At 54.6% G+C, this 12,027-nt stretch overlaps 1 protein-coding gene across 12 annotated transcripts in view; it reads left to right on the top strand.

The window, feature by feature from the left end:
* The window catches only part of HDAC4 (histone deacetylase 4), a 372,535-nt gene that overhangs the window by 269,334 nt on the left and 91,174 nt on the right, over positions 1-12,027 (top strand). For all 12 annotated transcript variants that reach the window (XM_078328916.1, XM_035306239.3, XM_078328922.1 and 9 more), the window contains one exon: positions 11,004-11,135. In XM_078328916.1, coding sequence (XP_078185042.1) covers positions 11,004-11,135 — 132 coding nt within the window. The remainder of the gene's footprint in view (positions 1-11,003; positions 11,136-12,027) is intronic.

Here is a 12,027-nt window from a genome sequence, read left to right as displayed (position 1 = left end):
TCTGCCCACAGCCCCAGAGTCTCGGCTTGTCATGGGAGGAATAGCTATGGCACTCAGACTCCAGAGCCACAGACCGGGGAGCTTGGCTACCAAGCTGAACAAGTCGGCTTCACATGGGGGCATGCCTTCCACCAAGGGCCCCAGGAAAGGACAGCACACCCCACCATCCATCAGGTCCCAGAGCGATTCCCCAGTAGCTCCACACCCCAACTCCTAAAGGAACAGCAGGGATGGGAGGGCACTATGAGCTGTTTGCACTGGCTCCTTCCGCATCCCAAAAACAACATCAGCACTAGCTGGGGATCAAAGAAACCGAGCCCGGCGTGAATAATTCGCAGCAAGGAAGGCTGTCGCACAGGTGACATTACACTGTCGAGTCCCTGACCTGCTGTTGGCCATCAGTCTGTTGTGCATAGGCAGGGCCCCGATCTCTCGCAGCTTCCGTGCCGTTGGCTTTCTGTGCTGCCTTGTGTGTCTCAGTGTCGCTCCTTCTTTGCTTCTAACCTTGTGGTGGCACCGCCTTCCAGCTCCCGCTTTCTTGAGAATGGAGGAGAGAATTCTCTTTTCACACTGTGGGAAATGTTTAGAATACATAGTGCCCCAGAAGAACTCAATTAAGATTTGATTATTACATTATCAGTTTTTTAAAAAGATCACTACCACATTGATAATAACGTAAATTCCAGAGAAAATGTTTAAACTACTTGAGAGAATAGTGTATAGTTACACACCCTGTATCACCCTTGACACATCTGTCTACTTTCAAACACTTCATGTCACTCATTCTAAGTAATTCACATCTGTGCTTTTCTGCAGTAGTTGGTAATATGAAGCACGTCATGAAATTTTAGTTATGAGGTTCCTTGAATGAATCCAAATGATCATCTTTAATCATTGTGATGTACTCTTCAATAATTACATGATTTTTTTTTTTTTTGAGACGGAGTCTAGCTCTATCGCCCAGGCTGGAGTGCAGTGGCATGATCTTGGCTTCACCACAACCCCCCACCTCCTGGGTTCAAGCAATTCGCCTGCCTCAGCCTCCTGAGTAGCTGGGATTACAGGTGTGCACCACTGTGCCCAGCTAATTTTTGTAGTTTTGATAGAGACGGGGTTTTACCATGTTGGTCGGGCTGGTGCCAAACTCCTGACCTCGTGATCCGCCGGCCTCGGCCTCCCAACGTGCTGGGATTACAGATGTGAGCCACCCTGCCCGGCCTAATTACATGATTTTGACTTGACTTTACTTACACTGACCTGGCACACAGTTTGCCCATTTCTCCATTTCTAAAGGGCAATTGTCTGACCTCTGAACATATGAAAAACTGCCACTCTCTTGCTAATTTTATCATCACACATGCAATTTTTATATGCCCTTTGCTGGCTCTGTGGGTGACAAGCCACACCTGTACCAGCTCAAAGGTGAAGGCAACGCAGTGGCCCTGGCTCCGAGCTTAGGCATATCCAGGGCATTCCCATCGCCTGTGCCTGAGTTCCTGCCCAGCTCCTGCACTTACCGCCGTGGGATTTGGGGGAGCTCTTGAAGCTCTCTGTGCCTCAGTTTCATCATCTGTAAAATGTATCTATGAAATGCTTCTCTCCTGGGGCTGTCATGAGATGTGCATGAATTAGTATTTGCCAATAGGGCCCGATCGAGGCGACTTCTGCTCTGGGTTCTCTATGCTATTAGGGTGTTCTTGATTTATTTTCTCCCTCCAATGACCGGTGACTCCTGGACCCAGCACCCCCACCTCCCTCCCTCCATGCCTACAGTTCAGGTAGGAACAAGCAGGAGCCACTCACCTCCACTTAGGGAAGGACCACATGGATGCGAACACCAACCTTTATAGCCAGACATCTGTCCCGAGGGGCCCATCTTGCTCTGTTGGCTTTTTAGGACTCCTCTCGTCGCTGTTAGCTTGCCTTTACCTGAGTGCCACCTCTCCGGAGCTCCGACTAGACCGAGTCTCCACGGCTGGGCTGGAGAGTCACACCTTTTACCCAGGGCCCCAGGTCCAGCTCTCATTTCCTGCCAGAGGCCCCACCCATTTCCTGGGAAATTGACAGCAGGGGTGTCTCCACTTCAGGGGCCTCCACCTCCCACCAGAGTTCGGCCCAGGGTGAGGTGGTGCCTGGTCCCTTGGCGCGTCTGTGCAGCCTCAAGGGTCACCCTGACTTTGGGTTTCTGTAGCCTCATGAAGCTGCCAAATGTGTATTTTTAAATATAGTCACGAGAGACGAGACTGGATTGCTGTCACGGATGGTGGCGCTGGACTGTTCCCGCACCGTGTGGGTGTCAGATGGCTTAACACAAACTGTGTTTCAGCAGAGCCTTCGCGTCCACGTTCACACTGGGGAATGGAGGCTTTTCCACTTTCAAAAGCAAGCAGCATTTTGCCATTTTGATGATGCTTAGGGATCTTGTCTTCAGTAGCATCTTCTTCGTGATTGTCTTAAAGATACTAGTAGCCATGTATTTTTCATAATGACTCTTAAGTTTTCCCCTCACGTGACTTCTGATAGACGAAATGAGGCCAAAACAACTAACTGCTGTCCAGCCAGCACCATTCTTCCCATTTGCCACCAACGTCCTGGACCTCAGCCCTGAAAACTGCACTCCATGGAACTCCTGTCCCGCACCCTCACGTGTCCTTGAGCACATGGTGCTGTGAGCAGACACTCTCCGCAGCACGTGTCCAGGACCTGCTGCTGGCTAGGGCTGTGCCATGGATTGTCCTGACTCTTTTAAGGAAGCGAAATCCCAGAGCTGATGTTCAGTGAGAAGTTGGTAACCTTGGCCTTGTTCCAGAAGTCTCTAGCCTGCCTGGTAGGGCTTGGTCCCTGCAGTTGGGTGTGAATTGAGAGGGAGCTGGACTGATGCTGGGGCCCAGTTCTGATGGCACCTGTGTGGACCATGTGTCTGGGCGGTCAGCCAAAGGTTCTGGGCTCCCCCTGGACCTGCCTCCAGGGTCAGAGCCTTGACCAGTGCTTACCTAGCTCTGCCCTCCTCACCCAGGGCCTCCTGACGCCAGTTGCTCAGGGTCATGGCTGCCCATGGAAACGTCTGTCCATTGCTTTGAAGTGCAGATAGGGTGGGTTTTCCTCCATTTTGGAGGGAAGCTGTCCCACTTGGCGAGGAAGAGCACAGGACCTGTGGCCAGGCTGGCCCCCACTACGCCACGTCCTGGCAGACAGGACGACCTCCCATTGTGTTCGCCAGTCTGCAAGGCGGGGCCATGATCTGTCTGCTTTATGCCTTCTTTAATCAGTCAAGCCCACAGCTGGTCAGTAAGCTCCTGGGTTTCTGCCTGTGTTCTGAGTGAACTGTATAAAGGTACAAGTAGTTTGTACTTATCCGCATGTAGAGTAGGCTGAGGGTACTGTGACACAGGGCCAGAGAGTGTCTTCTGCCCTGACATCCCTCCCTGGGTTTGGGAAGGGGTGGTACTGTGACATAGAGCCAGAGAGTGCCTTCTGCCCTGACATCCCTCCCTGGGTTTGGGAAGGGGTGGTACTGTGACACAGGGCCAGAGAGTGCCTTCTGCCCTGACATCCCTCCCTGAGTTTGGGAAGGGGCGGTACTGTGACACAGAGCCAGAGAGTGCCTTCTGCCCTGACATCCCTCCCTGGGTTTGGGAAGGGGCGGTACTGTGACACAGAGCCAGAGAGTGCCTTCTGCCCTGACATCCCTCCCTGGGTTTGGGAAGGGGTGGTACTGTGACACAGGGCCAGAGAGTGCCTTCTGCCCTGACATCCCTCCCTGGGTTTGGGAAGGGGCGGTACTGTGACACAGAGCCAGAGAGTGTCTTCTGCCCTGACATCCATCCCTGGGTTTGGGAAGGGGCGGTACTGTGACATAGAGCCAGAGAGTGCCTTCTGACCTGACATCCATCCCTGGGTTTGGGAAGGGGCGGTACTGTGACACAGAGCCAAAGAGTGTCTTCTGCCCTGACATCCATCCCTGGGTTTGGGAAGGGGCGGTACTGTGACATAGGGCCAGAGAGTGCCTTCTGCCCTGACATCCATCCCTGGGTTTGGGAAGGGGCTCTCTGTTTCATGCGAAGCCTCTGGCCATTGATGCCATCTCTTCCTCTAATGCAGTTTGCAGAAACTGCTGGAGAGAGGAGGGGACCACGCAGAAATGGGCAGTGCCCACACTTGCTCCTGCGGAATGTACTGTTACACAGGTCAGGAGCTGCAAGGTCGCGCCGCTCAGGAGTGGTCAGTGGAATCTGCTGTCCTTGTGCCGCCTTTGAGCAGATCAGAAGAGGTTCACATCTGTAGTGCCCTCCAGAGCCAACTCAGCCCAGCTTCCAGCTCCCAGATAGGCAGCCCCCCACCGCCGGATTCCAGGGCTCTTGTGCTGGGCTGGGTCAACCATCAATTTTGTGTTCTTAAAAAGTGAGGATGAGTGTGTTCCGGAGGTTCGTAAAAAGGCTTTGTTGTGCTTTTCCAAAAAAAATTCAGAGGAGTGTTAAGGATGGTTAAATACTAAGCAATTTCTGTGTCAGGAATGGGCCACCTGGTCCTCTGTGCCCGTCCTTCCAGCTCTGACATCTGTCAAACCCCAACTCCTTCTAATGTGGAAAGTACCCCAGGAGCTCTTGAACTAACTGTTTTCAAATACACAGTTTTTTTCACTGTTCAGTGGTAAAACTACACTGAGATTGATGGAGGTGAAGTGATTTAGTGGAGAGACTGAGTAGGAAAGAATGTGTCGGAAAACACAGCAGTTGCACCGTGTTCAGAAGAACCACAGAAGTGATGAGCTTACAGCAAGTTAGAGCAAAGTCAACACACCCGGAATCTGCTTCCCCGCCACGGCTACTGTTGCTAGTTCGATATGTATCTGTTCAGATCTTTTTCTCTGCCCATTTGCGGGGAGGGTGGTGGCTGTATATCTGTGTCTGTATGTGTGTCTGTATCTGTGTGTGTATCTCTGTTTCTGTGTGTCTGTATTTCTGTGTTTCTGGTGTGTTTGTGTTTCTGTCTGTGTCTGTTTGTGTGTCTGTGTATCTGTGTTTCTGTGTCTGCATTTCCATGTGTGTATCTGTTTGTTTCTGTGTGTCTCTATTTGTGTGCATTTCTGTATTTCTGTGTATCTGTCTTTACGTGTGTGTCCGTGTTTCTTTGTGTGTTTCTGTGGTGTCTGTGGTCTGTGTGTGCATGTCCGTGTTTGTGTGTGTGTGTTGGCGTTTCGGTGTGTATCTGTTTCTGTGTGTCTGTGTGTATATGAGTTGTCTTGTTAACAAAAATACCTGTTTTGCATTTTCTCCTCCACATTTTTAAATTAATACTATACCGTGGCCTTTATTCAATCTCAGCATATAAAGCTGAACCCCTTTCTCTGTAGTAAGTAAGACACAGATGTGCGTTGTCACTGCTTTCTAGTCATCTTGCCAGCAACTTTGAGCGCCGTTTCTCACTTGTGCTGGTATTTCTGTATTGAGGGTTCCTGAAAATGGAGCTGCTGGTTCAGAGAGTATGTATTTTCTAAACCACTGAGCAAACGGTGCCCCTCCCAGCAGCCTGAGAGGCCATTGTCCCCAACCCCTCCGCCGAGCGGGACAGCGTTGCAGTTCATTCTAGCGGATTTGGCTGTTGATGAGGATGGCGATCCTGTTGGTGTTTGAGTGAGCGGTGCTGTCACTGTCAGTCAAGGGTGGGCTGGTCTGTGTGCTTCCCTCCTCCCCAGTAGCATGTGAGCAGCATGCAGAGGGGCCAGGGTGGCTGGTTCCCCAGAGCTGGGCAGCGGGGCCACCACAACCAGGTCCTGTCTTCTGAGCCAACCTATGCCCAGCATCTGGAGCCACGCAGGGCTCCTGAGTCAGCTCCATCAGTGTGGAATCTGGAGCCACGCAGGGCATGTGAGGCAGCCCCATCAATGCAGAATCTGGAGCCACGGGGGCACGTGAGGCAGCCCCATCAGTGTGGAATCTGGAGCCACGCAGGGCACATGAGGCAGCCCCATCAGTGTGGAATCTGGAGCCACGCAGGGCACGTGAGGCAGCCCCATCAGTGTGGAATCTGGAGCCATGCAGGGCACGTGAGGCAGCCCCATCAATGCAGAATCTGGAGCCACGGGGGCACGTGAGGCAGCCCCATCAATGCAGAATCTGGAGCCACGGGGGCACGTGAGGCAGCCCCATCAGTGCGGAATCTGGAGCCACGCAGGGCACGTGAGGCAGCCCCATCAGTGTGGAATCTGGAGCCACGCAGGGCACGTGAGGCAGCCCCATCAGTGTGGAATCTGGAGCCACGCAGGGCACGTGAGGCAGCCCCATCAGTGTGGAATCTGGAGCCACGCAGGGCTCCTGAGTCAGCGCCATCAGTGCAGAATGGATGGTGTTCAGCCACAGCCCTTTCATCTGTTCTTCTCTCAGGCATCTTCTTTTCTTGTTTTTTTGTAGGTACTGTTTATATGTTTTTTTCCATCCTGTGCCTTCCTGTGTTACAGAAGTTAGATTCCAGTCCCTCGTTTGTCTTTTTAGAATTATCTTTTTATTTTATTTATTTATTTAGAGACAGAACCTCACTCTGTCACCCAGGCTGGACAACCTCCACCTCCGGGATTCAGGCGATTCTCCTGCCTCAGCCTCCCGAGTAGCTGGGATTACAGGCACGCGCCACCATGCCCAGCTAATTTTTACATTTTAGTAGAGACAGGGTTTCATCATGTTGGTCAGGCTGGTCTCGAACTCCTAACCTCAGGTGATCCACCAGCCTCGGCCTCCCAAAGTTCTGGGGTTACAGGCGTGAGCCACCGCGTCCAGCCAGAATTATCTTTTTATTTTTACCGAAGTAAATAAATGTACATTTGTCATAGACCCCCACGATGTTCGTGACAGGAAAGCAGCTGTCCCTGCCTCCGCCTGCCCAGCCCGTCGCTACAGCCTGTGTCATGCTCACAGCACAGCCGCAGAGTGCACCCTGGCTGCATCTTTCTGGTAGAAATTTTTCTGGAAGTTGATCATTTTCATTTGCTTAGTTTCGAACCTGCCTGTTATTAATTCAGGCCCACAGTTTAGCAGACCTAGGAGACACCACCACACGGCCAGGCACCGAAGCCGCCTGGTGGTTCCGGCTGCACTGCCCAGTGTCTGGACGGTCTGCTCTCCCGGCCTGGCCCCCGCCTCCTTTCCCGGGCTCCACGGCCTCGCTCTGCAGCCTCCCTTGTGCTTGCTTTCCTTTGCCATGAGGTCACGCGTGTCTTCCTCGGCTCTTGACGAAGTCGTGAGTTTACCTCATTTGCTGGTAAACCTCTTTATTTTGTTGCACCCTTGGTTGATAAGTTGACTGGGGACAGAAGTCATTCCCTGCAGGGTTTTCAGGCCATCGTCTTGCCCTCGAAGTGGCTGTCGCCGAGTCCAAAACTTCTCAAGGCTGCGCCTTTGTCCCAGAGCTCTGGAGCAGTTTGGGACCCCGCAGGTGCGGGCTTCTCGGCCTCCATGTCCAGCTCCTCTGTGGCTGGAGGGTACGTCTGGAGGTTGCTGGGGATTTTCTCCACCCTGCTGGTTCTCTCCTCTCCTGGCGTCTACCGTGTTTGTTGTAGGACCTCTTCACTCCCATTTCTCATCATCCCCCGTCTGACAGTTCTCCACTTCTCCTCCAGCCCCTTCCTGCAGCACTTCAGTTTTGTCCTCTCGGCTTTATCCTCTTCATTACTCCCTTTGTTGTCACTTTAGGGTTTCAGGGAAGAGCAGCGGGAAGCAGGTACCTCCTTCTCTCTCCAGCTCCGCCCGCGTGCCTTGTCCCAAGACAGTGTTCTGCGCATTCTCTGCTGCCTGATCAGTGGGTTCTTTTCTTGCTGGCTCCTGGACATTGCATCAGGCCAGCACAGAAATCAGCCTCCACACTCCTGCCAGGTGCACACATGTCCCCTCTAAACCCGGCCGCTAAACAGTTAAAGCATTCCGGCTCCGAGAGCCGCCTCACCTGCAGCTGCCTCTCAGGCCCACAGTTTAAGTTGGGAAGAGCGAGCCTGTGTCCCAATCAGAATTGCTTCTGGCGGAAGGATGGAGGCAGCTGCGAGGCATTGTGCTGAATTTTAAGCTTGTGATTGGAGCGTTGTATCTGCCTTAATTAGTAATTTGCTTGATTGGCTTCAGGAGAAACAATCCCACCTGCTCCGTGATCCCTGAGGAGCAGACGCTGCATTTGGAAGTGCCGTTGGCATCCTTCCTCCCCTCACCTGTACTTGGTGGGAGCGACTCTCCCACAAGGCCTCTGGCCTGATGCTTCGGTTCTGTCGCTCTACCTGCAGCCCTGTTGGGGTGGAATCCCGTTCCTGCGGTTCCTCCGCCTGACCACGTACTGCCTGGAATGCGTTGAAGGCCCGCGAGGGCGGTGAAGGGCTGCTGCAGTGAGCCGGTGCATGTGTGGCCTCAGCCCCCACCGTCGCCAGGTGCCGGCTCACCTGCATCCTCCGCTTTGGCTGCCTTTGGGAGAATTACTGGAGTTATAGACATTGTGCAAGCTTTAAGACACATGCATTGGAATGGCTGAAACTGTAGGTCACTATGTCTTAAGTCAATCTAGGAGACTCCTGGACTGGAAGGAATGAGGGAGGGCAGAAAGCAGGAAGCCTGGCCATCCTGAAAGCAGCAGTGAGACGGGCCTCATGGTTTGTAGCTCCCTCGGCCGCCTTCTGCCCCCTGGGGCTGCTGAGTCCTCCCAGGAAGGCCACTGCATGTGCCCTGGGCAGGATCCAGCATCCCCCTTCTCTCCCGGCCCACATGCTGCTGCTCAGCCCCTCCCCAGCCCTGCATCTGAAACTGCTTGTCTGATAGGTTCCTCAGGGAAGTCACAGTGCTGAATAGCCCACGGGGCAGGGACGAGTGGAGGGCCCCAGCCTCACACCATGCTGTCCCTGGCACTGCTGGCATGGTGTCCTGGAGCATCCTGGTCAGGCGCAGCCACTCTGCAAGCAGAGCCAACCCAGGACACGCTGTCGGCCAGAATCAGGGAGACCAGGCAGATGTGCAGGCTGGGAGGCAGAGGGTAAGCTGGTGAGGGGACAGAAGAATTCCAGGTGGTAAAAAGGCAGCTGTGAGGACGACAGGGCAGTGGCACTGTGATGGGGTCAGTGGGGCTGTTGGGGGGTCAGGTCAGCCTTGGGAGGGGCGTGGAGCAGAGGCCTGTGGGAAGGGAGGGGTGAGAAGGGGCGGGGTGAGGCCGTCCATACAAGGAGTCTGGGGTCCCCAGCGGGGCTGTGGAGGATCTGCTGCCCGACTGATGACCTGGTGGTGGTGGTGTGGTGACGCCCTCAGGGCCTGGTGGAGGCCATGTACCAGGCCAGCAAGCCAGTCCTCAGTGGCCTGGAGTGACCGTGTCATGCTTGCCTCCCGATGCTCCATGTCGCAGGGCAGCCACCAAGGAAGGCCTTTCACACAGACCAGGGACCCTACGCTCTTCTGTGGGCATACACAGCCCTGCCTCAGAAGTGGCTCCTGCCCACCATCAGCAGCTCCTGTCCCGGGCCCGGATCCTTGCAGAGCCCACGTGGGTTTCTGTGGAGAGGCGGTGGTGGGAGAGGAGGTATTTTCTTGCCTGGTCTTCAGATGCGATTTCTGGCGTGGCTTTCTTTGGTTTTGTTAAAGAATGGCTAGAAACGTAACGTGGAGCTACAAGTAGGCCGCTTGCCTCGGTCAGTCGTGTGAGGTACAGAAATGTGTCCTGGTCTGTAGCCTATGGAGAGGCCGGCTTGTGGCTGAATCCATCATCTGTCATCATCTGGGTGCCCTGGCTCCCTGCACAGCGGGCTGAGGCTTGGAGTCTGGTACCTTCTCACAGCGCATCTTTGGTTTCTCTGGGAAGCCTGATTTGGGAGCCTGCAGAACAACCATCCCTGACTCAAAGCCCAAAGTGGAGACAGCCCGGGGCTGCCCATGTGTCCCAAAGAGTGAAGTCACATGGGTTCTGGTCCCCGTCGCCCAGCCCGTCAGTCCTGTTTCCAGGAGAAACTCCATGTCATTTCTTGTTGCTCTGGAAGCAGTGTTCCAGAAAGATGAAAAGCGGAAGTGCCGGTTCTTTAAAAAAGAGGTAAATTCTCACTCATTTGCTCATCTACAACTGGTAGAATCTTGAAAGTAGCCAAGCGAAACCTCAGAACTCAAAGGCTCGTGTGACACGTCCCCGCAGGGGTATTCTCGCCGCTGTTCTGGACTCCGAAAGCCGATATCCTCTCCCGGGCGGCTTTGGGGATTTCTCTGCCTCTGCTTGCTGCCCGTTAGATCCCTGCTGCTTCCCAAGGCAGGCTCCGCCCCAGAGGTTTAGGTTCCAGATGCAGACGAGTTGGGGACCATGGTGGGCTGAGAGGTGCAGATTGCCACATGGCTCTGTCCACACAGGCAGAGCTGTCCATGGAAACCAAACCATCCCCATTACCTGCTCCCTGTGGTCAGGTGAAAGGCATAGCTGGCACAGGTGTTGGGATGGGCTCTGCTGAGCCTCACCAGGTGGGGGTGGGGGAGCAGCCTCACGCTCTGGAGGCCCCACTGACCAACGCAGCTGGGGCGATGCACAGGTGAGCAAGAGAGCGTGCAGCTTAGACGTCAGCCTCGCATCCCTGGGCCAAGGCCCTCATCCCTGTTTGTCAGGCTTTCTCTGATGTTACAGCAGCACAGCTATAAAGAGAGGGGCAAATTGTCTAGAAGAGCATTAGTTACGAGACAGCCCCATTAAGTGGCTTCACACCTCACCAGCCTCCTGCCACACCCAGTAAATCAGGTGGTCAGTCGTGTTCCCATCTGCTGGTAAAGGCAGCAATGGCAGGATTCTGTGAAGACACCGCCGGCGCTTGTGTAATGCTGTGGCCACAGAAATGCATGCAAAGCACCAGAGCCATTGCACTGGTGGGACCGATGGGTGGAAGTAGAATTCCCTTCACTCTCCGCAGCAGCAGCACGGCGGTGTTGAGTGACTGCTGTTTGCCAGTGTGCGCATGATAAGCACCCACAGGGTCACCCTGAGCCCGGTTGTAATGACATCTCCTTTCCGTGCAGCTTCTGAACCGAATCTGAAATTACGGTCCAGGCTAAAGCAGAAAGTGGCCGAAAGACGGAGCAGCCCCCTGTTACGCAGGAAAGACGGGCCAGTGGTCACTGCCCTAAAAAAGCGTCCGTTGGATGTCACAGGTATGTCAGCCGAGCAGGTACACCGCCCCGCTGCCCTCTCCACCAGGCCTTAGTGCCACAGGCGATTTCTATCTGGAGCCTCTGAAAACCCATGTGTCTTCCTGACACTGTCAACCCCCAGTGTGCTTCTGTTCCTGTGGCTCTGGAAATGCCAGGCCCAAGGGAGCAGGCTTGGTGACTCCTGCGTGTCTAGGCCAGGCCCTGCCCCCAGCATCAGTGACTCAGCTGTTTCAAGTCGGACGTAGGTGCATGAGGGTGCCCGGCTTGGCACTGCAGGAGATGCGTTCAGGAGCTTGAGTGGAGGCTTCTCTGAAGGCGGGTCCTCGTAGTGGTAAATCTCGTGCCCCGCCCTGTCCTCTGCTGCCCCTGAGCAGGGTCTGAACCAGCGGCGCATTTTCACATCCTCCCACACCAGAGTACCCATCAGCCCGGCAGAGGGGAAAACAGCAAGCAGTGAGGTTGCTTCAGCTTGGCCCTAGCGACGTGTCTCCGTTGGCCCCATCTAGTGGTGGACACGTGGAAGGACAAGACTGGGCAGAGCCCCGTCCTGAGGGTGCACCCGCCCCTCTTGAGTGCACACCCTCCCATCCAGAGGACCACCCACCCCCAACCACCAGCCACCACCAGGGTACAACCCCTCGCCCCACTGCTCCTGAAATCATTGCACCAGGATAAAGGGGCTGCTTGGGGATGGCCTGGAAAGGGGAGGCGGTGGACATGTTTGCACAACAGAAACAGTCGATGCGAAGGCCAAGGCTCAGGGTGGCTGGTCTGTGAAAGACGTGGTGCCAGCTGCTGACCTGGGGAAGGCTGGGGGGCTCCTGGTGCTGTGCCCCGTGTGTGTGAGTGTCGGCATCGTACACAGACTCTGCTTTGTCAGTGAGATGAGAGC

Source organism: Callithrix jacchus, chromosome 6 (genome assembly GCF_049354715.1).
Source record: "Callithrix jacchus isolate 240 chromosome 6, calJac240_pri, whole genome shotgun sequence".
NCBI classification, from domain to species: Eukaryota; Metazoa; Chordata; class Mammalia; order Primates; family Cebidae; genus Callithrix; species Callithrix jacchus.
The sequence above is the reverse complement of the archived record's forward strand: the minus strand, read 5'-3'. Positions and strand labels throughout refer to the sequence as shown.